The sequence below is a fragment of the Bacillus rossius genome, chromosome 3 (assembly GCF_032445375.1).
Source record: "Bacillus rossius redtenbacheri isolate Brsri chromosome 3, Brsri_v3, whole genome shotgun sequence".
Taxonomy (NCBI): Eukaryota; Metazoa; Arthropoda; class Insecta; order Phasmatodea; family Bacillidae; genus Bacillus; species Bacillus rossius.
In genome coordinates, this window is record NC_086332.1 from 20,830,994 (window position 1) to 20,857,835 (window position 26,842).

A 26,842-nucleotide genomic window follows, 5' to 3' on the forward strand; every position below is an offset into this window, starting at 1 on the left:
AATTTTATTTGTATCTGGAATATTTGACCAGGGACGCAAGCGCCCCTGGTGGTGAGTGGTTGCACTGACCACTCACTCCGCCGCCAGTCAGCCAGCAGTAGGCCCCTCTCGTGCGCGCGCCCGAGTCCGCCCGAGTCCGCCCGAGTCCGCCCGAGTCCGCCCGAATCCGCCCGTGTCGCACGGGACACAGCGCCGGCCACGCCCACCCGTCCTGTCTGTGTTCAAGGCAGTCGGATCAGCAACGGACAGAATAGGGAATAAGAAAACCAATGTGACGCGGAAGTGGTGCAGAAGGTGGTCACGCGAGAAGCAGACAAATGGTGTAACGAATTTTAACCTTAACATTATCGTAATTTTCTTAGGATGAATTCTTCACTACTATTCCAAAAGCTTTCAACGCTGCTAATGCCACCAAACAATATGGAAAGAAAACCACACTTATCAGATAGGCTGAAGAGCGACTGGCTGTAACACTGAGGTATTTAGCTACAGGTAATACACTCGAGGAGTTGAAATTCGCAACAGCGATTGAACTTCTTTGAGTTATCATACCTGAAACTTGTGAAACCATTTTTTTGCATTAAAGAAACAAAAAATGAAAATAAGTTGTAAAAAAAATTTAAGGCATCTAAAATGAAAGCGGTCTTTTCCCTCTATTTATATATATACACACTATAGTAATAACTACTTATTTAATTTTAACAAAAAAGGGTATTTTAATCAAATTCCTTGTACTCGTATTTGTTTCAAATCTTTTTTCACTTTTATTGGAGCAGTTTCATTATATAGTTGAGAATTTCGGCCTGCAAATTGAATGTTTCAATAATCGACGTATCTGCTCCGACAGCGAATTCTAGCGGCGGATGTGGAAACTACGTGTGATTGGCGTCTAGAGATGTAGTTGGAAACATATTTTATGTATATTTACCACTCTTGGCATTATTTTTAAGAATTCTACCATAAATTTTATGTCTGAGTTTTGTATTATAAGTCCATTTGCACACGATGTCGTTACCAAGGTTAGATGATGTTGCTGGCGAGTACTAAAAAAAATTGTTTGCATGTTTAATTTTAAGTTTGGAAAAATGGCTAAAATGTGTGTTCCAAGGGCATGAAACTTCCTGTACATTTTCTTGAAACCACTCAAGGGACTTTCATTACATCATTATCTTCATTTATCTGCCATAAAATGTTACGTTTACCACTAAAATCGCATAGTTTCCTTATGCACGACAAGAAGACTGCGCGCCAGTCCACAGCCTTGCGTTTAGAGGCGATACCGCACCAGCGAGCGTCGCACTGTCATTCTACCTCAACAACACAAATACACCCCTGAATAGGTGGGCCCCTTAATAGCTTGTTCGTCATCAGAATAGCATCTTCCGCGAAGGAAACACTCCATCAGAATTCACGTGAACTAGCAGAAAATAAATAAATGCGATCATACTGTGATTCTAAAGAAAAAAATTATAGTTTTATCTTTTTGCAACTCACATGCAGTCTCTGAAAGCGCAATGATTCATTATAATTTAACTTACGTCATATCAATACACAGGAAATTTTTTTGATAAGATAACAATATTGAAGTAAGATAACGCAACATGAAAATTGGATATAGTCTAGTTTCACTCTTGCACTGGGTATCTTATTCCGTCGGCGCGTTCGCACACTGTGGCTGTGAATACATCTTGGCTGGTGAATGCTCAGGTACGGAAACTTATTTACTTTTTATGTAAATGGTCCTCAATGTAGTTAAATGCCTGGTTAGACCTTCTGGGAAGTGAGCTGTAGGTGCCTGGTTCGAATCCCGGCCGGATGTATTGTTGTCCCTACACCTCCATACAGCGCAAGGCGATTACGGTTCTCAACGAAAATTCTGGCTGATCAACCCATCAACTTAGCTGTAAGGTTAGTAATATTTATAGATTACCGTTATGTGAAATAACTTAATTATGTTCCTCGTCTATAACAATATGGCGAAACGTGAAGAAAATATTCAATCTCGATAAACACCTGACACTTAAACATGCAAAAACTTAAATCGGATACATTTGAAGATTAATAATGTAAAAAAAAGTTATTATGCTTACGTAGCAAGTTAGAAAATATAGCTAGTTTAGGATAATAGCTTGCTAAGTTAGAATATAATTTTTTGTTACAGTATTATGTAATGCTTAAGTATGGAATGTTTTATTTTTTTGAATTGTTATCAATAGAAGGTTTGTTGTTTTATTAGATGACATAGGTTGTTCATATCGGCATAAGAAATATTTTTGACTATGTAATTTAATAAAATCTTGCATATTTTGGAATAGCTTCTTTATTTTAAATTCCGTGTTCAATGTAGAATTCCGTAGCGAAGTACGGCTACATCAGCTAGTCGTAATATAAAAATGAGAATAAATAATACTTGTTATTTTCTGCTTTAAAAGTAGTGTGTACGAACAGCAATTTCTTCTGTACATTTTTTTTTATCACAATTGATGATATCTACTAGAGAGCATACACAAATATTTTAAATTAAGTTTTGGTTCAAAAAACAGAATCTTGGTAGTAAAACAGAATAGAGAAGAAATGATACCTATATTGATGATGTAAAAATTTACGAAATTAAGCTGTATCGCTTTTAGACGTATTATTTATTAATAAAATGTATTTATTGATTTACGATCCGTATTAGTATTTATTTAATTTGTCAAGTTTGTGATCATGTAGCAAAAATACGAAGAAAACTTTGCTGTTTACAACTAATTGTAAATGCACTCTGTATGTATAGATTGTCTCTGCTTTGTAGGTTGGTAATTACCGTTGAAACATTTATATCTAATTATCTATCAGCAACTCGTTTGAACAGAATGATAAAAAAGAATAACAGGTACCCAATATACTATATTCAAAATTTTATTTGAGTTATTTTCTGAAAAGTACCTACTTTGAAAAATTACTGTTTGGTGATTTCGTTTTGTCTACAAATATATATAAAAAAAATGTGTAATTATCTTTGCCCACTAATTTTTGTAGAAGTAAAGAACACAAAATTGGTTCAATCAATCTTTATTTTTATAGTATTATTTTTGAACAAGGAAATCAACCTAAAGAGAAAAAACTAGTTGTCTACAGTGTGCGTTTCTTGCACTGTTTTTCCAGTAAAATAAACTAGCATCGTCTTCAAGGAACGTACATTTGTGATGAAAAATCTATAAATTTGAAACAAAAAATAAATATTGCTAAACAACAGGTTGGTTATTTCATTTTCTTGTCGTCCAGGCTACCCCTTGAGGTATACTAATATATCTCTTGCATATGTTTGCAAGAGAATTTTGACACCTAATGTTATTTGCTGGCTGTAAAATGCTGTCAAATGATCATACATCACTGACACTTGCATGAAGATTTTCTGAGATTTGTATCTGCTACGTTCTGCGATTTGTATCTGCTAAGTTAATATCTGGATGCAACATTTGTGCTTGGACAACAGATGGCCGGTTGGTCGGGATGGCTGCTGCTCGCCCTTGTCGCACAAGCGCTGGGCAGGGCGCACACCGCCAGGATCCTGGGCGTGTATCCCATGCCCAGCAGAAGCCACCATACAGTGATAAACTCACTGCTCAAGGAGTTGGCTGCGAGGGGCCACGAGGTCACTGTCATATCCAGCTTCCCTCCGGAGAAGCCACTCGCCAACTACACGCACGTCGACATTGACTTCGACTTGAAGAAGTTGCGTGAGTAGAGTCGACATGGGCTAGTAGAAGAGACAGTAAATTCACTGGCTTTCCTGGAAGGCATGCAAAACGTTCAGATATTTTTTTGTGGTCTTAAGGGCCTTGCCTATTTGTGTTCATGAGGGGGTAATTTTCTTACGTCGTGGCTTTTCTGTGCATAAAATAATAAAATTCAGAAATAACATGTGCCGTTTCAGTGCCACTTTCAGACACAAATGTACGAATTTAAATTTGATTTTTAATTTTTAAAGAAGGAAACCAAATAATAAATTTTTTTTTTTTTTTAGTTAATTTAATTTTGTTTCCATTACTGTACACTCCGACGTAATCTTGTGCAACCCAGTGCACCTGCGCTTGTTCGCAGGCTTCAATTAGATACTGGTTGCTGACGATTTGTGATCGCAGCATCTCGGCCGCGGTTCGCGTCACGTTTTCTCCATGTAACAAAATGACTTTCGTGCTAGTGAACGCTACCCCAACCCCACTGCTAGCAACTTTCATTTCTCGGAGGCAAGCATACGTAAGGGTTTTGCCAGCACGCCTCTGGACCAAGTTACAGCCAGCGGCGAAGCCTCGGGACGGTCCACATGACGCCTTTCCCAGGCGACTTAGCAAATTTAAACCCCCCTCCCCTCATCCCCACCTGTGGCTTCACGGGAACTACAACCCGGAGCATCGACCCCCAGTGAACCCAGGCGGAGACATTGTCTCCCCAAGGACATTCCCACTTGTCAAACAGAGCCCTCAGCGAAGTCTAGCGGCGGGAAAAATCCCTAACCTTGCTCTGAGCGCTGGTCGCGAGCGCGCCCACTCCACTCTAGCGGATGTTTCTGTGACCATACAGACAGGTTCTCGTCTTGGCCACCAGAGAGCAATACTCATCCCTCCCATAAGAGACAGCTTGTCACAATCGACCTTGGCAGCAGTCGCAGTGTGATTGCGATTTTAGTTCGCCTACGACTCGCATGACAGCGCGGCGAATATGTTGCAGTTAGGGTAACCTATATAGTATATAGAATGAGTACTCTCACCACTCCATTTTGTAGGTATGACGTCACAGGATTGTGTACATTTTAATGGAATATAGCCAAACTTTAGATGCAAATAATTATAGTTGAAAGCCTTAAATGATAAACATCTTTGTTCAGGCGTCTTCAAATTCATATTTAGTTCGACGTGCATATGGAATTAATTTAATATAAATGTACGATTTTATATAATAAGATAATATAAGTGTTAGGTTAGTGGCGCGATATTTGAATTTCCTGTATTCGTGGCGTCATTTCTACCCTAAAATAAATCAACATAAATGCACTTTTGTGCCTCCTTTATCTATATTTTGGTATTATTGCGGCTGTAATAATTGGCTATTAAAAATTATTCAGTCAAAATCCTTGTTGATTACATTTTTTTTTCTCTTAACCTACAATATTATCAACAACCAACTAGCATTGTCGCTGAAGAGAAACTATTGTAGAACGCACTATGAGCAAGCAAAAAAGTGTGTTCTTTTTAAAAGGGTGAAGTCTCTGTAATGACTTTTAAAAGTGATAAGACAAATACCGGTGCTACTGGTAACATAACCTCAACCTCTGGAAATGAATATGACTACTTCAACACAACCTTCGATGGCTTGTTGAAATCATTGATACACTTATATAAAGATGTAAATTACTTATAAAGGTCCTGATGTAGTGATATAGTAATAAACCAAATTATTAGTTCTTGCTTGTAAATGCATAGGCCATGTTTCGATATTGCATAAAACAAGCCAAATTAAATACAGATTGTTAATTTTTATACAGGAGCATAAGTATTCTTCACTCACACATTTTTAATACTTTGATACAGATAAGTTGCAATTTTCTTGAAAGAATGTACACTGTTTTGCAGTGCGGTTACCATTCCGTGTGTCCATGGAGGCTGTTCTAGCATACATTTTGATGTAAGCATGAGCATTATTTGGCCAGTTTACTTCCATGTAAATTAACTCATGTCATTACTGATAGTTAATATATTACAAAAATTCCTCCTCGCTGTAAACGAAGCGAACCTAAAATGAACCCATTCTAGTACACAGCTTAGGCCTATGACTGAGATTGCATTCCATTCAAAACATGACATCTGTGTAGAAATAACATTAAATAAAACCAAACTGGTCTGAACAACAACTTAAGAAAACTTTTGTTGGCTATACACTGTAGATGCTAAATTTTAAGGGCCTACTTATTAATACTTACCTTGCATATATCTTTATCAGTAACTTTGACAGCTCTTGCAGCATATAAGGTAGGCTAGGTTGGCAGCAGAATTGTAAGAAATAATTTCACAACTTCATATTTATAGCCTTTGAACATCTGTGTTGGTTTAAGTGAATTGCAAATTGAATATAAATGTACTACTTGTGTAAATTTAATAATGAAAGTGACCCAAATTCTTATCTAGTATCACAGTATAGCTGATTTAGTTTATGATGCAACAGTTTACATGTGATGGAAGAAACACCGAGTTCTAATTATATATATTCTCTCAGCAACAAATACTAGATTCAAAAAGTTAAACTTGGGTATTGGCTTATTTGGATGGTTTAAGTACTCTCCCCCTCAATCAATCAACCCTCGATCAGTTATGGCCCTGAACCTTTAAACAGAACAAATTTGTTTACCTGTTTCATGTAATGTGTAGTTTCCAAATAGCTGTTCAATTGGGCTGACAAAATGTAGAGACTAATTTTTATACTCTGTAGGTTTTGGTGCTAGCTTTTCTTCGTCCAAAGTTATATTTGTTAGGTAAATAATGTATGGCTTTATAAAATTATTGAAGTGATTTCAAATGTGCTTAAATTTTTCAGTAATTTTACGAATAAGTTAATGGTTGCATGTTATCTGCAGGCCAAAACCTTTAGTACCCTTGAGAGCACTCAAATATGCAACTTACCCACAAACGACAAGCAAAATCTTTACGAATGACTTCAAGTGTCAGACCAAGCAATTTACAGCTTGCATCCTCCGCACAACATTGATGACGAATACCAACCTTTTTGTAGTTATATTAAAAAACTTGCTTAAATTTCAATAGAACTATTTTTTTTTCTTCCAGGATTTGAAAAGTATATTCCGAAAATACTTGTCATAGCAAATACTACTAGTCATCTATATATAGAGACAGGATTCATTGTGCATTGGTATAACACAGAAATAAAATATAAATAACAGAAAAATAAAACTAATATAAGTAACAAAAATGCAAATTGATAATGCTGAAATTGATGTTAAATCATGAAATTAACTAAGTTCAAACAAAATAATTTCATATAACTACTAGTTTAGCTAAATATTTAAGGAATGTTCTCCTTACATCAAAATGAATTTTGATAAAGAAAAATGTGTGGGTAAAATAAAATAACTTAAGAAAATTCAAAACTGTGCCATTTATGACCAAAAAAAATTAGGCTATCTATTGTAATCAACATAAAAAAATTAAATCTTGTCCTTACTTTCAAACTTCCTCTGAAATATTAACAGCCGAAGAAAATGCCACTTACAGTAATAACAGTAAGAAAAGTTCAGTTGGCTATTTTTTGTTATTGTCATGAGAAATTGAAAATTGAAACAATTATTTCTTTTAGAAATGCAAAACAACAGAAATGACTTGTTATTTGAAACAAAATTGGCATAACAATATATAGGCAATTTCTTATCCCTATAATGGTCACTGAATGAAGTTGCAGAAATGTAGCCTGCGTACATAAATGACTTCTAGCATTTTAATTAATCTATATTATTTTCATCATAGAGGCAGTTAACCATTAATGATTATTTTATATAACATAACATACGAGACAGATGGTTAGAAGTATTCGCAGATTAGCTCTTGCGAATAGCAACACACAAAGGGACGACACATTTTCACGCGGATGCACAACACACAACGTTTCGGTAAGTTTAACCCAACTTTTAGTAATTAGTAGCCCAGCAGCTTTTGAATGATTATTTTATATGTGTAATTATTTAAAAAATGAGTCATGTGATGTTTTATGGAATTTAGAGCAAAAAATGTTCATAACACTTCTCTAAAACTATCCATGCTGAAATGTTGGTAAATTCACAACTTCAGTGCTCCATCCCCCTTAACATCAGTTAAACAAAAACATAATTTGCTAGGAAAATATGTATGGTTAAGTTAGCCCTTTAAAGTTAATAATAATTTTGGCAGGAAAAGGAAAATATTTCACCACTTTTATTTTATGTAAAGTTCAAATTTGTTTACATTTCGTTTGAGATTGTTTATAATCCAAGTTTGCGTAAACCCATGGCCATTAGTCTAACATCATCGGTGTGTACTTCAACCTTCTCAGAAGAGGCACCGATGCACGAAAAAGGTTTCTGGAAAAAAAATAATAACTGTTACATATAAATACTCTAGTTTGAAGAATCTCTGTCTCATAAGTAGTGTTGTATTTTTTGTATTGTATTTTTAATTATAAATAAATAAGAAAAGGAATGTTACCTGTAACCTATAAACAATGTCATGCTTACAAGTATGAACAACTGTATATGGACTTGTCGGAACCCAACTCCCCTCTTTCCCCCCCCCCCCCAAAAAAAATATAAATAGTACAGCCATAAAGTATATAATTACTAAATAATTTACTTATTTTTCAAATAAAGAATTATGCATATCATTGATAGCCATATAAAATAAGTAATAATTAATAATTATCAATGGCAAGGGTATGTCCTGTTTAAAACATTATTCTACAATGTTTCTGATTGCTCAGTTACTTTTAGACCTCTGAATAAGTACTTTACATCTTTATTCCTCCTTACAAATGCAGACAATTCACCATGGCATTTCCTAGTATTGTTCATGTATTCGGAATTAAGTGGAACTATTTTGTAGTTTTTATACTAGTTTTATAATGCCAACAAAACCCAGTTTTAATAATGTGTATGCTGAGCCAACATGCAAGAATAAAACCATGTTTGGTGAAGTCCTTTTTCTGGAAAATTTCATAATGTGAACAATTTGAGTCTTGCATTTTTTAATTACATTTATAATTTAGTCTTATAGATGTATTTCAATAAAAATTGAATGTACTTCATAAACATAACATGCTTAGTAGCAGATTTAATCCCAGCCTACAGCACTGCAGAATATTATCTCTCACTAATTTCATTAACCATACATACTCACTGAAAATTCCTCATCACAAAAATATTCTTATAAGTGTGATTACCTTACAAAATGCTGACAAGTTTATTCCAAAATTAAAGACTTTCATAATTACCTGGACAAAAAAACCATTCTGTCCACAGATCCTGTGAGTAGGGAAAATTAATGGCACAGCATCTCGACGCAGCTTACGGTTTCCATCAGAACGATTTAATTCAAACTGATGACTGTCGAAGTGGCACTGGAAAACAAAATATTAATATTAACATCATTTACAAGTGGCTTTTTTTAAATAATTTTCTTCGCAAACCAAATTTCTAAATTTGAATTATTACATTAATCAGGGAATAATTAATTGAATATATGCAAGAAATGTGTACTTTCTGTGACACCAAGGTCAAAAAATAATAAGTAGGTACTTGTGGCAGCTGAAGACTTAGAACTATGAATTGCTACTGTGAAATTAGCCTGTTATTTTCTTTCAGTATATAACTATTTCATGTTCTTGAAAGCATTCTTCAAAATAATCCCATTAAGTTTTCATTTGTGTGGCTATGCCAGTGTTCCGACTCATTTTGTAACATTTTGTCACATTGAAGAACACTTCCATGTGCAACTGTTCTCAACCTAACCTAAATTATAATATTTTTAACTACTACTGTATAGGTAAGCATTTCAAAATTATTTCTGCAAATAACTAACCCAATATTTATTATGGGAGCAACAAGTGTACTTTTATTTCAATACAACCAACTATATATCAATTAAAACATTTTGTTAATTAACGAAAATAATAATAATAATAATAATAAGGCAGCTAAATATAATTTTCTTTTGTATTTTGTATAAATTCACAAGTTAGAAAAATGTAAAAATAACATCATCTTATAGACAAAATTGAGCTACGTGACTATTTTGTGAACATAACATGCCAATTTGCCAATTGGAACACTTTCTTAAAGGTTTTTTTTCTCTCACAGGAAATTGATATTCCCTAATCCTGCAATTTTCCTGGTCATCATGAAACATCACCAGAGAAGTATTATTACAAATAGAATATATTAAGTTAAGCAAAATAATTAATGCAAAGCATTGTAGCAATCAATATTTGCCATAGCAGAAGCCTAAAAAATTGATACAGCACTACAATTTTTTTTATAATATAAGCCTATTTACAGCTCACATTACAGATTATTGGCATCAGTCACACACTGTACACGTAGCCTACAAAGTAAATGTGATTAAATAACAACATAAAAGTGTACTTAAATTACGTCGTAAGAATTACATTAAAGGTATGTCTATATAGATGTATAAATTGGTACAAAAGTTAACAATTGTAGCTTGTGTATCTACATACGTTTACAGTTTGATTAATGAACATAAGGCCCATAAAGGCCTATTGCCATGCACATTGAGACACGGCGATCAGTCTATGTAAAATAAAATTAATATTGATCTTACCTCACAAATTCTGTGGTGTACTTTTCTCTTCCAGTCTTTACGTCGTATATAAGATTCTCAAGTAGAACTTCTTTTTTTGTCTGACGGAAAACGTATTAGACGGCAATTAAAGATGTGTGGCTGCATTACACCACACAGCATATTTGAGGCATTGCTAAAACTTACTGGGAAAACGCTCAAAACAGCGAACGTCATCCACAAAAGCGAACAGACATGTTAGCTTGACGCGATTGACGTCATACCTCCAAACAACGCATAGCACCTTTCTGATTGGCTGTTCCGCATCCATAAGCGAAGAACGGGGTGAGAATACTCATTCTATATAGGTTACTCTAGTTGCAGTCTGCTTCGCCCCTTCGGGCATCTCCGGACACCTTCGGGCAATCACCACCCCCCCCTTCCCCTTTCTTGGGCTGGGGGCAGTTGCTTCCTTTAATTAGGCGCCCCGACGCCATTTTTTGAAGATTCGGCGGGCAGCATCTGGTCTGTGCGGACCACGCGTCGCGATCCGCGAGAGTCAATCTCCGTTGTTCGTTCCAGACTCGACACTACGTCATGTAGTCGCCAACGTCAAGGTATAGAGGCCTCACTTTTCGTATTTTTAAATTTTGCTGCCCGCAATAGTTTTTTTTTTGTTAACCTAAATAATTTAATTTTCTCTAATCATGATTAACAAGAACTTCCGTGCCGCGAGCTGCATTTCCTGCTCCTGGAGGCAGTCTACATGAACTTCACCCCGCTGTTTTGGGTAAGTGGTCGTCATCCCTACTCACCCCCCCCCCCCCCTTTTTTTTTGCATTTTACTGGGCATAGTCTTGCCCAGGCTTAGCCGGCTGTTAACCAGTCTAAGTAATTTGGGACTTTGGTTGCAGGCGGGGTCCAAAATCAGCCTCCAAAATCAGCCTCCAAAATGAGCTCCAAAATGAGCTTCGAAGGTTAGCTCCAAAATTAGCTGCAAGCTCCAAAATTAGCTGCAAGCTCCACTCTAAGTTCAACTCCGAGTTTATCTCCAAGTTTCTACTCAAAATGATTTCTTCTGGACTTAAATCTGCCAAAACCTCCGGTGCCAGGACACGGGATATAATTAAATTTCAATGTAATTGTTTATTTCTTTTGAGCCTGCGAGCTAACTTAAAACCAGTATTAAGTTCAAGATGTATTATTGTGTTACTTTTATATGTATTTTGTTGCCCCGGGGCTCCCTCCATTTTGTAATCAATATATTTTAATACCAGTGTACTTAAAAGATAAAAAAAAGGAAGTAAATTATTTTAGTAAAAAGGGCACTTATATAAATCAAACCACCAGTCTTGTTATGTCATTAGTATTCAACCCCGATCCACATAGCCTACTAGAGTTGCTAGGAGGTTATAAATAAAATTTCTTTTATACGACGTCTGGGCACCTCTGTGATTATTGTTGTTATTGTTTTCTTTTCTGGGCTGACGCTTCCAAGGCCTTAATTTAATTATTCACTTTTGAGTGTTTACCTGCAGCCCAGCGTTCGTTATAAACTTTTGTGAACATTAAAAACGTTTCTATTTACCCTGTCACAGCGTTTCTTAATTGCTACTGGTTTCTGAGAATTTACTGTTTCTAGTTCACATTTTATAGTCTATGCAGTGAAGTGGCCACCTCCATGTTGTGTTTAATTGCTTTGTCGATTCTGTGATTTTCCATACACAATAATGTGCAAATTTTTTATTTGGATATTGTAATGCAATGTAACATAAATAATATTGTAAAAAATAAATATATTAGTTCCTACTGTGCATCCAAAGTCATGCGTCAACACTTGAGTGGAATTGTTTTGGCGGTATAGAGACACGTTTTGCCGACATGTTACGTGCGATAGCACGTAACTGGACGAATAAAAGGAATTGTCGTTGCTTGTATCAAACGTAATAATTTTTTACCCCTTGGTAGTGGTGAAGGCAATGGACTGACGAGGTCCTTAAATCTCCTTCATTTTTTATCATAGAAGAGGTTACGAACCATGATACAATACAGGAACCTCATTTAATTTCTCATGACCTGACTTCACTTAAAAGTAATTACTATATTTTTTTAAATACAAGTGAGAACATTAAGTGAGTACTTTCTTGACTGGAATAATTAATAAATATTAATTTACTAGCTGTACCCTGCCACGCTTCGCGGTGGCATATTGTGGTTGCATGGATGAGAAATAACGGACAAAACAAAGAATACGTTTCATAGAAGTTTAATTTTGCAGTACTTTTGGGTATACAATAATTGTATATTTATTCATTTTCTCCATAGATATAAAGGCTCTCTGGTTTGCCGACTCAGGAACAAGCAACATACAGTTTTCCAAGTGAGACGCAATCAGCATCTAAATCTAAACCACACAATTCTAAAGATTGACCTTGGGCTTTATTGATTGTGATTGCAAACGCCAATCTAATTGGGAATTACAATATACTTTAAATTGAAATGGTGTATCCGTGTATCACTCGGGATCGTGTGAATTCGAGGGATTAGGACATCTTCACCTTTGAAAAGTCCTGTTAAAATCTTTGCTTCCACTACATTGTTTATTAATTTTTTAACTGCGAGTCGCGTGCCGTTGCAGAGTTTTGGCTGATTAATATTCCGCAACATGATAATTGGCACACCTTTTTTCAATTTTAATATGTGTGGTGGTATTCCTGGCAGATCAAGTGAGTTCAAAAATTCCATTGGATAATTAACTACTTCATCTGCTTCCACAACGGTGTTTATCGATTTATATGTAATTTCCTCACTTTGAATGCTGGATTGAATAACATTATTAATTTGATAGAAATATTTATTCTTCATGGCCAGGATAGCTTGTTCACTGAGCCAATCATAATTCCCATAATTAATTTGAATATTATGTAATATTTTTACCATCGGTTCTTCTTTCGATGTTACTAAATCACAAAAATTATCTGGAAATGATATTCGTTTTGACGTCTCATCAACTGATAGTTGTCCGTTCCCAGAGTCTAGTAACTGTTGTGAGAATACTTTGGCTGAATGATCGTTCTGCAGCTGGACACACATATTCGTTGTCAACTGCAATGTACGTACGTGTCGCCACAATGTTAAATATTTCAGGCAAGCATTTATTTCGTCCGCTAGTGTCGATCGAAAAATTACAGACAATGTCGCTCTAAAATCTCCTGTGAGCAATATCAATGCATTCCCAAATGGTTGAACGTTTCCACGCAAATCTCGATCAAGAGCTTCAAGCGATTTTTTATGTGCCATCGTACATTCATCCCAAATAATGAGCTAACAATTTTGAAATACTTTTCCCATACCGGATGCTTTGGAAATATTGCACGTGAGAGTCTTATCTGCAAGTTTATTGGCAACTTCAGAGCTGAATTAGCAGTCCTTCCAACTGGTAACAATGTCGCGGTTATTCCAGACGAAGCGAGAGCTAAAGCTATGTCATTTTTTGATTGAACCGTTGCCAGAAAAAATTTAATAAGGAATGTTTTCCCAGTTCCTCCTGGCGCATCCAAGAAGAAGGTCCCTCCAACTCCGCCATTTATCATTTGCATTATGTGATCACAAAAATGTCCTTTTCACGCATTAATTTGGGAATGTTTGATTTTGCATATGACTGTAGATCACCAGTGTTGTAACTCTGTTCACGGCGCAAATCCACATTGAATGAAGCAGTCGCAGGTCGGGTGGTTGTTGGCATTCCCAACTGTCTAAGAACTTTATTTGCAATAGCTAAGGACTTGTCTTCAATACTTATTCAAGTTTCGTTGTAAATGCCTTCTGTAAATTCCATGGAAATATTGGCATTTTCTAGGCGTACTCTATGCAGAATATCATTAGCCGTTTGTACATCAGAGTTCTGGCGAAAGCGTCTTCCTGACATAAGGTGAAGAAAGCAGTCAGAGTTGTACCAGGTGGAATAAGGGCTCTTTCATGCACATTTGTATCTGTGAAATAAACACGCTGTCCATTTTCGAAATGTACTGCTAAGTGAACCACAACTGGATTGAGTTCATGTTTGGGAAAAGAAAAAAATTCGCCATTCAGCCTACTTGCTGTTTATGTATCTTCCAGCCTGGTATTGTGCAATTTCATCGATAACTCGTACCGCATTTCTGTCACTATTTTCTAGTTACACACCAAAAACTGCCACATCGCTGCCTTTATTCAGATACTTACAGATGTATTTAATCGATTTGACAGAATTACACTATTCTACGTTTATGTGCGCTTTGTATGTTTTTGACAACAGAGCCGAACATGGGACCACCCAACGGTTGTCTACATCAATATTACCATTTCGCATGTGTATTGTTGCCGAATTCCCGCCATCTTCAGTTGATCTTCTCCTATACCGAGGATATCCTGATACTGTGTTGGCTGTGAATGCTCGAGAATATTGCTTAGAGCATTTCCCGTCTACCATGCATGGCGAATTCGGATTTAGTGTACCGCATGGTCCATGTATCATGTTTTTGATAAAAACTGCATGCATATCCTTAATCGATGTCGGACCGTGGAATCTCAGCGTATATCACATCGTCGATTTCGTCTGAAGTTATTTTATTGAAGAGCCGGATTAGTATATGCGCATAAGAGAATCCTCTCTTTTGCCATTCTACTAAATACATCCAGCAGCGCACAGATCCAAACACTTCATGTTTGACAATGAAATCCATTATTGACTTTAGATTTTGTCTGAAAACACTTCCTGTGATGTCATGCCTATCCACGGGTGATTGCCCAAGAAGTAACAGCTGCTGTATCTCGTCCCAAGCTGGATTGCATGTGAAGGTAATAAATAAGTCTGGACGCCCGTAATGACGAACATATGCCATTGCATCTTGAGAATATTCCTGCATGTGACATGGACTACCTATTTATGAAGATGGAAAAATAGTTAGCTTTCCAACGTTGGTTGTATTACCGTCATTCTCATCTGCATCTCGCAAATGAAAGTATTATTCGGAGCGAAGGAACAGCAAATGTTCCGTTTCAATTTTTGCATACATATCCACAATGTACTGGTGAAACAACTGACGGCATTTTTAAATATAATTGTCCTCGTTCCTCCTAATCATTAAGCGATATGCGTAAATATTCATTGCGCTGCACTTTTTATTGATATCTGCACCATTCACTGTGTTTGTCATTTTCACATTGAAATGATATCCATCGGCACCATCCCAGAAAATAATTGGATATTTCAAAGCATCGTAACAATGGTGAATTTCTGCGACGTTTATCAATTGATCGTTTCTTCGATGGAGAAAAATATCTCTAGGTTGGAACTGATCTCCGACTATGACAATTGCTACTTCGTCTATAGTTGGAGCATTATATCTCCGGACATGTTCCCAGGGGGTGTTTTTTCGGCTTTAATGACAATCTTGAGGGTATCTGACGGCATCATATCCAATGCCGTTTTGAACAAACACACCAAATTGTTCTTTTCGTGAAGGAGCTCCTGTAGTTGCGAAATTATGGATCTTCTTAGCGAGGTATGTATTCCACAACGAGCATCGACTTCATCTCTATCATCATCGATGAAGTTCATTTGAAGGAAATTATGGCAACCACCTGGGAACAGGAGCAGGGAGCCAGCTTTGTGATATATTTGTCTTTTGATTTTAAAAGTTGGCATGAATTGAGCAGTCACAATTTCCGCACCAAACGATGTCATTTGGAATAAAGAGTTATATTTCCTGATGTTCGATAGGAAATGCTTCGATTCAGTGGTAGATCCAGCGAGTAGAGTTTTCAGCGGCTCTGGTGGTGCTTCAATTTGAGACAATTTGATTTTTTCAGCCAGCGCAACACATCCCTTTCGTTTCATTATTGAAATTTAGAGCCTGGCAGTAGGTACAGACATGACTCATCTGGCCAATGACAACATGCGGACTTAAACTATAATCAACAGCTGGATTGTACCGAAATGCAAGAAGATTGTATTGTAGATTCATATCTGCTGTTTTTTGGGTACGTGTTTCAGTTATCCTCGACGCCTCGCGTTCATTCTGTTGAGAACTAACCAAATCTGTTGCTGCAGAACGCGACTGCCGTTCCCGCAATCGTGCATCCTCAAGCCTGGCTGCTCGTCTCTCTGCTGGTTCCGTGTTACGCACCAGGATGGTGCTTAGTCTGTTCGTCTCTCGTACGGAAGGCCCACTCTTCCCCAGTCATATTCGAAAGCCGTCTTCTTGATCCTTCTGTGTGGCAAATGCGATGACCAAAATTCGTTTTTCTGCGAGGCATTATTTCAGTTTTCAATGGAATAGAAAGAAGGGATATGATTATAACCTCTTATGGCTCTCACAACTTTAGGTTAAAAACCACAAGAGATAGGAAAATAAAAAATAATACAAAAAATGTTTAATTTAAAAAGGCCAAAAAAAAAATTATTTAAACTTTTTTTCACCTATCTCTAATGAATTTCATAGTTGCAGCTCGACAACGATGAGACAAAGGACAAAACTTATTGGCAAGTTGCAAAAATTGCTATTAAAGAACACAAAGCTTAAACTGTAGGGCCTACATAAATTTTGGCGAACAGCACAGTGAAATCCCAAAGCGACGATGAAAAATCATTTCAGTCAAGATGTAGCCTGTTGTAGGGACAAATAAATTACAATAAGAATCTTGTAATTCTAAGAGGGCAAACAATTTTATTAATTTTTTTTCTGCCCATCCCTCATCATTTTTACAGCTCCGTGTCGACAACAATGAGACACAGGATATAAACAGTATTGAAAAATTGTAAAAAATTTAATAGTATTTGTTAAATACATTAATTTACATAAATAAGTAAAATATTCGTTAAATAAAATATTTAAATCATAACTACAAAAAATATATTTTTTTCTGTCCATCCCTCGTACATAACACTAATTCTGCTTACGATTTGTGGATTCCTTTTTTTTGTCAATAAAAACTGTAATTGGGAACAGGTAATGTTTCACATGTACTGCGGTTCTCGTTAGCTAGTATAGAGAGTGTTCCCCTCGCTTCCGGCAGATGGCTCGGTTGCTGGTACACAGCTGACCGTTTAAAAGGCTGTTTTCTCGCGGTCGCGGGTATGTTACCGACGCGAAAAATAGATAAAAACCATATTTGAAGCGTGTTGTATGTTGTGTCAAAATTTGAACTCAATCGGTGCAGAACATTTTGTGTTTTTGAAACGTACATAAACCAAGTTAACATATATATATATATATATATATATATATATATAAATATGAATTTAATATCATATATTACATATTCTATGTTGTTATTAATTAATATAATAAGAATTTAATCATGGGAATAATTATACATATATGAGTTTTTATAAATAGGTATGTTGCTCTTATTAATTAAATATTACTAGTTTCATTTGCGCTATCACTTAGAACAAGATATTACTAATTCCTTTTTCAGTAGCTTTGATAATTTTCACTGTGAAGGGGTCATATTTTATTGTGTAGCCTCACGTTCAGGGTTTAATAGAATGTTGAAGTTCCTAGATATTACTGATAATGTCTTCTGTCAATCCTCTTGGGGGCCACCATGTAGAAAGGCACGTCGACCCGGCGGAGACTCTAGTTAACCGGGCCGTCACGGTGACCTTTGTGGTCTGCTCTCCTGCTCTCAGCGACCGGCACGCTACTTACTATTTACAAAAGATGTGTAATATGTTGGCTCTTTAGGCATCTGACATGTCTCAGCCTCTGCGTCATAAAACACATGGTCGCCTAAAAGATACACCATGTTAACTGGAAAGATTTGGTTTTGTTGGGTGCAGCTCTCTCGTTCATTAATAAGAAAATTCACTATGAAATTAAGACTGTTTGAATAGGTACGTCACATAATTCAAACACATTGAAGTCCAGGACACCACGCAACCTGCACTAAGTTCAGAGATCATCGATTAAATTAAAATTCAGTAAACGGGAAAAGAATTGTTTAGGTAAATTAGACTACAACATGAAGTAGGCCTAGATGAGGGACAAAAAGATTTATAGAATGCTTTTGTAATGTAAGGGAACTAACAGTGGACATTCTATAGTAGCAGTGTGAAGATGTACCGAGGTATAGCCAAGACCATGGCTGTAGTTTGCCGGAATCCTCCTGCCTCTGCATGCTACCCACTCGCTGCATTTGCTGGAATGTGCCATCTCGCGTTCTGCGTGCTCGCACTGCCACTGGCTAGAGGCAATCACAGTTCTTTCGCCACGGAGACATGTATCCTAACACCAGGGGCCGAGTAGAGCCATGAGCTATGGGTGTGTGCACTGAGGTTCCAGGTTCAGGTCTCGATAGGGTTTAGAGCCTGCAGCAACACATCCCATGTAACATGGATGAATAAATTGGAAGTCTCTTGCATGGGAGTTCAGGTCTAATAGAGCAAGGACTACGAAATTGAGAACCCAGAGTTTCCAGGAAATCAAAACTCAAAGGTTCTACAAAAGACAGCAGATGCAAAGGGATCAGTAATGAAAAAATTTATGTCATTGGAGCACGATGAACATCCTACCTTGGGTCGTGATCTCAAGAGACTGGGTGGAGCACTGCGCACAATGGCCACAGTAAGGTGTCCGGCCACTGAACTAAATGATATTTGAGTTACTGCAGACCATGCTATAGGCCAAACTAAAAAAAACCTTCAATAATAGTGTTAAAATAAAATATATACTCATTTACAATAAAAAATTTTAGATATTAAGTTACTTCAATTTAAAAGATGGTACAAGTGATTTCGAAATGGGGTGCATTCCGAAATCCCATGAGCATAGCACGGCTCCATCCTTATTATATTGTTTTACTTGCTGAAAAAGGAAATGTATACACTTGGAGCATTAATTTAAAAATTACAAAATTAACATATGATTATAGTTAAGGGAATATGCATTGATTTTGCATAATAAATACACATACGTGTGCGGGGCGGGATGAAAGGGTGGCTATTATCCAGATTGGAGTAAAATCTTATAACTCTAAAAAGACAAGCCAAGGCCTTTTCATCTATTAGTTCCCTTGTCTTTTTTTCCGACTTTGTCAGGGCACAACACGCGAAGGCAATAGGTATTAAGGTGTTAGCCTCCCAATTTACTAGGACTGCCCCTTGAGCTACAGAATATGAATTTACCCGGAGTGCAAACCACCCCATGAAAATTGCAAACTTAAAGATGCAACCCGTGGTTTTAAAGTCACAAATTCCCTTTATTGTTCTTCACCTCAACGGAATTCAATGTTTGTATTTCTGAAAGTGTTCGATGGTGAAGTAATGGTAAAAAATTGGCGTTTTAGCCCATTAAACCCAGAACACACTATACGCCCTTATGTTTCTTGGATGCAAAAATGTATGGTACTATCCGGGTCATGAGTTGCTCGCCCTAGAATAGAAAATGACCTAAATACTTTACGGAAGATTAGCACAACACTACCTTGTTTGGGTTGACAGTCAAACCAGCCTTATGATGATATCATCCCAAATGGCATAACGTAAAATAATTTAACTGGCTGCCTAGAAAACAAAAATTTGTGTAATAAATTGTAAATTATAAATATTCAATTTATTTAAGATATTCAGATGCAATGTTGAAAGTGCTAATGTTGTTTGTACACTTTGTGAAGACAAATTTTGCAATCCTGACTCTAATTTCTTTGATTTTTTTCAGTCGGGAAAACAAATCCATTTGATTTTGGAAAGATGAACTCTTTTTCAAATATGTTACTAATTTTTGATACGGGAGAGGTAATTTCCAAACAAACGTTTGAAAATGAGAAAGTACAAGAAATAATAAAATCAAAGAAGTACCAGTATGATGTTGTCATATTAGAAGATTTCGGCAATGAAGCATTAGCTGGAATAGCTCATGTATTTAATGCACCACTAATTTACATCAATTCTGCTGTTGGTTTTGTTTGGACGAATGACTTAATTGGGAATCCCGGCTGCTACGCATACATTCCAAACGTATTTTCGAGCTATACTGATCACATGACATTCACAGAGAGAGTACACAACACTCTCCAATATCTGATCTCAGAACTGTATTATCATCTAATTTTTATTCCTAAACAAGATTCTTTGATGAGAAAATATTTGCAAGAAATTGTTGACCTGCCTCACCTATCTGAAATAAATGCAAAAACATCTCTCGTCCTTACGAATGCATTGCCAGGCATAAATTACCCACAGCCTGTGTTACCAAATCTCATTCAAGTTGGAGGAATTCATATTTCGCCTCCAAAACAGCTGCCACAGGTATGTATACACATTCGTTTTGCTAGCTACATAGCAGCTGGTCTACGGGTCAGCATATCTTACTTATAACTCTGGGAGATGGTGGATTGAGTTTCTTTGAGCATAGATGATTTTAGATTATTTTAATAGTATTTTTTAAATAGTCTCAATAAGCCTAGCATATAAGTAAAGTAAGCTAACTTCTTTAAAACAAGCTTTGTATGAGACAAATCATACCATACCAATAAAACTTGAGCACCAAAAAATGGGTCTGTATGATTTTTTATATACAGCAGCGTAATGTCTTTTTGTTTGAGATCTGATAAAATTTAGTTTATTGTGTCCATAGAAATAATCTCTTTTCCTAATTATTGGATTTTTTGTTTTTACAATTGTCGGCAGCAACGTCGTCATGTGTGTAGAGCTCGTGTTGAGGTAGTAGTGTATTATTATGTTATATATGGTTGCATATGCAGCCTGCCAATCCGTGATATATTCCGCTGTAGTGCATGTGCTATGTTGCACCTTACAGTCGTGGTAGTATTGTATAAACTGTTGTTTGTGTGGTAGTATTGGCAGCGTACTGAATTCTGAACCAGCAGTCAACACTTTTCAGCCACGTAAAACACAAGTACTGCTATAGCAATAATAATAAACAAAAACAACGCACACTTGCGTATAGCTTGTGGCAAAACCTTAAGAGTGAGACAGGGATGCTTATCTATAATGAAAGCAATACTGATTTTTAAATAGATTTTTATATGGCTACAGAATTATACTTTTCCAACGTAAAAAAATACCAAAACTATCCGGGTGGCTTGCAAAACATATGACTGACGAAACAATAACACTGGATATTGAAGAGCTAATAGTGTAAACAAGATTGTTCAGGCTGTAAACAAAACACTATAGTTTAGTCCTTCAATAAAACAAGGATAAGTAGACTGTGCCAGACGAGTGCAAATTAAAAACTGGAAGTTAAGTCACACACTCTCACAAAAAATATCATTACAAAACTATAGTCTTCATGTAACAATAGTTTCTCCGGGTTATAGTTTTTTATATAAATTTTGCCGGCATTCAGTTACCTAGTAGTAGGCACGAAATATATTCAAAAGACCACTGGGCCATACTAGACTGATATTCACAGTGTTGACGAACAATAGTTTGTTTACAAAATTATAATTGGACACAGATCATCATTAGGGAAATTTAGACGGTTGCATTTCTGTTGTTAATGACCTCCAATGGCGTAACAAGGAATTGTTACCTGCGGTGCGCCGTGGTGGAAACAGCTGTCACCATAGGGAACACCAGTAGGACGGCCGGTGTAGCGACTTACGACTATAGATGCGTCACACTCACACACAAGCACAGTCCTATAACGCAGCCCAGCATATCAAGTATTGAATGCTTGGCTATAAGATGCTGCATGGGCCTAGGTCTACAACAAAGTTCTAAGTTTCTAAGTTCACATGATCCAAATTGGCACCTAAATACACCGGTAAATGTCGCAGGTTCTGTCCGTGGAGGCACGAGTAATTCCCCGAAGAAACGGGATCTGGCGTTTATACACCGGCGCCGGCGTACCGACGGCTTGCTCGGATTGGTGCAGATTTGGCGCCTAAGCTCCTAACTTAACAATCGCAATAAACAACAATCCAAATTAAAAGCTACGTAGTGGTACATACAGCACAACACACGTAGTAATTACTGACATTGTATAAAAAGTTTCATAAAAATGCACTTAATAATTAATATAAGAATACTTCACACTGATTCCTGACAACATGTGTAATCCCACTTCTAGTTATTTGAAAATTGGTCCATCGAGTACTGTGTCTGTTGGATGCTCTCAAAATATAAACAATGAAACAATGGAGCATAGTTCATGGCAGACATGCACACGGGAGTGCATGCACATCATGTTTATGTTTTTTTAAAGTATTTATTATATTTAATATCATGTGGCCGCATATCAGCACAAGCAACGTAATATCTTGTTGACTGAGGTCTGTTAAATATGAGTTTATTGTGTCGATATAAATATGCCCCTTTCTTAACTATTTTTGGTTTTTTATACCGTCGGCAGCAACGTCATTACAATCGGACAAAACTGGGGAAGGAATTAGCCATGGCGTATTTTAAAATACACTGCCCATTAACTACCCCTCAAGGCACATATATTTTATCCAACTAAGTTTGAAACATTTGTTTTTATTTTTTAAAATTTATGCCTGGGTTTTAAAATTATTTGTAGGTTTGTTTTGCTGTAGACATCTCTTGACTGCTGTATGATTTCAGGACCTACAAGCATTTCTGGACAACGCCAGCGAAGGTGTGATATACTTCAGCATGGGGTCTATTCTTAAGAGTGCAGATTTTCCTAAACACATACAAGAATCCTTCTTAAAGGCATTTGGTAAACTGAAGCAGAAAGTTCTATGGAAATTTGAGGTCAGCAATTTGCCAGGGCAGCCAAGTAATGTTGTCATTAAAACTTGGTTTCCACAAAATGATATTTTAGGTAAGTAATTTTGTTCCAAGACAGGGTTTTTTATGTAATTATTTTGAAATTATTTTCTGGGTTATGCTATCTGATTATAAACTTTGTTCTGGTATTAATCTGAAACTCTCTTAATACGTTTTTACAGCCTTGCAATAAAGTTTATATGTTTAATTAGCCTCCCTTTGACTATAATTATATGTAATTAAATTAATTATATGTAATGTTATTGAATAATGTCTTAGTACTGATATCACAAAAACAATGAAGACTTTTTTTAAATATTTTCAAACTAACAATTAGAAAAAAGTACATGCTATTATACTTCCCAAATATCTCAGCCTTCAACGTAACACTGTTCTTTGCCAGGTTTTGAAGTAACACCACGAATAACTTAGTGCTTGGTTTGAAGAAGTAAATTCATATATTCGAAATACTGCTCTGTTATTTCTACGTGAAGTTTTTAATTTTCACGTGCACATACTGTGTATTCACAATAGCAAAGCTGTTTGTTTTGTCTCCAAATTCTATTTTATTTTATATCTAATGCCACAGCACTTGTGTAACATTAAATACGTTACAAATTAATTATATAGCAAATGAAAATGTAAGTTATTCTCGCCCTAAGCCTTACGCAGGGGTATACACAAAAAAATAGGGAGGGGTAAAGCCCCTCTGAAATCATTAAAAAAATAAGTCTATCATTATATATCATTCTCACCAACAGAAGGAAATAATTTGTAATTTGAAAGCAAGCAGTAGGCAAGGAGGTTCCAAACCCCTCCCCTCCCTCCATCCTTTAATGACATGAAATTTTGCATACATATATTAGGTTGTTTCTTTCATTCCAGGTCATTATTTTATACTTACATTAAACACTGTTTAACTTGTGGACTTTTTGAGTGGCTAAGCTTTCACAAAATGAAAAAAACAAATCATGTATTTATGTATTTTGCATAATTAGCTGCAAGTTTAACATTTTGGTACAGTACCAATAAAAAATAATTAAATAAATGACAGAATAAAAAAAATTCATTCTAATTAGCTGTAAAAATCTTAACCGTTTCTCTGCCTTGTACCTGAGGGCTTCATAGAGGATCGCTTGTGAAATACATAATCTAAAAAAAAACTAATGCCCAAGGAAGGTCACAAACCCAAAACACCAGGGCTACAACCGGAAATGCTGACCCGTGAATACCACCGAGGCAACAAGTAATTGTACTTCAGCATAGTGACTTCAGCTATTTTATGGGTGCTATCTGATCGGGATGTATGAGTGTTAGTGAGACGGAATGATAAGTGTGACGCTCACTGGTATTTCTAGCGCACTTGCGCGTAGTCTTCTCATCGTTACAGGAAAACTGTAAAATTTTGTGATGACCTTAAAAACACAATTTAATAACTTAATCCGAAATCAAAAGTACTTTTCGTTTCAGCGAATTCTTAAATGCTTTTTGTAAACAGGCCTCACTTGGATATATTGAGTAGTTTTTAAATCACTGTGTTTTTACAGAAGCTCTGCACATCGTATGCGTGCCCGGGCAGACATCACTCTTATTTGCTGCTTCTTCCTTCATTCTCCTCATCCTCTGTGATATGTCAATGGGTTTGCCTTCTAAGAGAAGCCATTGTATGATGCACTGCTTCAATTTTACCCTGTGCTTCGACACTTTGTTTTTGTTTTACTGCAGAACGTAATGCTCATCCGCAAACACATGCTGTTTCAGCTCACCCTAACACGAAGCTCTTCATCACTCACGGTGGTCTCCTAAGCAATCAGGAAGCTGTGTATCATGGAAAGACTCTGTTGGGAATTCCCATTCTTGGAGACCAAAGACTCAATATGAGGAACACTGAAAGGCTGGGTTATGGTCTCATTCTGGAGATGTCCAACATTACGGATACATCCGTGGAATGGGCTCTAAATGAAGCTCTGAATAATCCACGGTGAGTGCAGTAAATTAAAATAAAATAATAACTTTCAATTATGGTTTCACTGCTGTTTAATTTAATTAATGCGTGTTTACATATATTACTGACTTTCAAAAGATAGTAGCTATATATATTTTTTCATATATAATTTTGTTCTATTTGTAGTGTCATGATTAGGGTTTTCAGAGGGTTTTTAAGGTGATAAGAGATAGTGGGAGGACACGTGGACCCGGCTGAGACCCGCCTCAGGGAGTGATGTCCGTGTGAGGCAATATTCGACCCTCAGTTGCTACACAAACTTCGCTCAGACCTGGCCCGCTCTCAGAGTCGGGCACGCTTATACTTTATGAATCGTGGGCTCCCAAGTCATCCCACCCGGCCGCTCTCAGTATATAGGTCGCCACGTGGTCGGTAAAATATAGAAGTAAGTTAGTTTCATACTTAAGGTCTTAAATGAATACACGCGCTCCCATACACGGCTTCAACATGATACAGTGCAAATATCCAGGACACTCAATCGATTTAGGGTAGTGAGACCCACGCACGTGGCTGCACAAAACAATTACGTAGTATGTGTTTAAAAGGACTCTCGTTAAGAGCTGAGAAAGATTTAATAAAACAGTCCCTCGACTGATGCAAGGCTCGGGGATAGCGCGCAAGTGATTGATAATTGATTACAGACAGGAGCGGAAGGCTGTCTTGCCTCGGTCGTTGGCAACAGAGAACTGGCCGAGCGCACACTAAAAAGGGCGGAGGCTGACCAGGCTCCTAGGCCGCAGGCTAGGTTGACGTCAGTAGTTACGCAAAAATATATAAATAGATTATATTGCCAGTATAGCACTTAAAAAAAGAGTACTAAGGGGCAAAATTGGTCCCATTTATTTTTGCCCACATTAAATTTATTTGCAATTTAAACTGGAATTGCAATTCAACTCCTTATTAAAGATCTTGCACAGCATCAAATTTAAATTTTTGTTAAATGTATGAATATTTTATGTTATGTTGTCTCTGCTGGAAAGTTACCCACAATCCAGCTTGGAGTTAATCACGAGATTCTTGCAGTCTCAGTGTCGAAGCATGCTTGTGTTTGTAATACAGTTTTTTTTTTTTCAGCTATGCGCAAAGAGCGAAAATTGTTTCAAGAATATTCCGGGATCAACCTCAGACTTCGAAGGACAAAGCTGTGTTTTGGACAGAATATGTTATTAGGCACAAAGGGGCATCACACCTGCGTTCGGCTGCCTTAGACCTCGCGTGGTACCAGTACCTGCTTCTGGATGTCGTAGCTGTCATTTTGCTTGTTATTTTCACATTTATTTCTATTGTTATATTTTCATGCAGAAAACTGTTTGGTAGTAAAAGGAGTAAGCCTGTAAGTCTTAAGAAGAAAATTAAGTGATAAAGACTTCAAACTGTAGTCTTATAACAGTCTTTGTTTTACTTTTGAAATTTTTGAACTGTTATCTTAATATAAGTTAAATTTATCATAACAGAACTATAAAATAATAAAGATCAAACGAAGAAGAGAGAAGTGGTGTGTTGATTGTTTTTTATATATAAATTCCAATTGCATTTAGATATATCATGTATTTTATATAATATATTTTTTAATTAGTGTTATAGATGTTTATAATGTTTCCAAGAAAAGAATACAAATATATACAGTAAGTAACCATTAAAATTACAACTAAAGAATTTATTTAATGCTTATTTATTGTGTTCTTTGCTGAAAAAAATTGATTACGTGATTAAATAACAATAACTTCATTACCAAAAGTTTAGTGTTCATTTATACAAAATAATGTTAAAGCT

At 36.4% G+C, this 26,842-nt stretch overlaps 1 protein-coding gene across 2 annotated transcripts; it reads left to right on the forward strand.

Annotated features, from left to right (window-relative positions):
* The first annotated feature begins 283 nt into the window (after positions 1-283).
* Positions 284-26,558, forward strand: LOC134530326 (UDP-glycosyltransferase UGT5-like). 2 transcript variants are annotated; one of them, XM_063365056.1, is made up of 6 exons: positions 284-492; positions 3,479-3,722; positions 20,024-20,613; positions 22,897-23,119; positions 24,826-25,045; positions 26,144-26,558. In XM_063365056.1, the coding sequence occupies exons 2-6, from the start codon at positions 3,479-3,481 to the stop codon at positions 26,427-26,429; spliced, it is 1,563 nt and encodes a 520-aa protein (XP_063221126.1). In that variant the 5' UTR covers positions 284-492; the 3' UTR covers positions 26,430-26,558. The 2 variants fall into 2 exon arrangements, with proteins under 2 accessions (XP_063221126.1, XP_063221127.1); XM_063365057.1 differs by lacking the exon at positions 284-492 and adding an exon at positions 1,615-1,707.
* Positions 26,559-26,842: the final 284 nt, after the last annotated feature.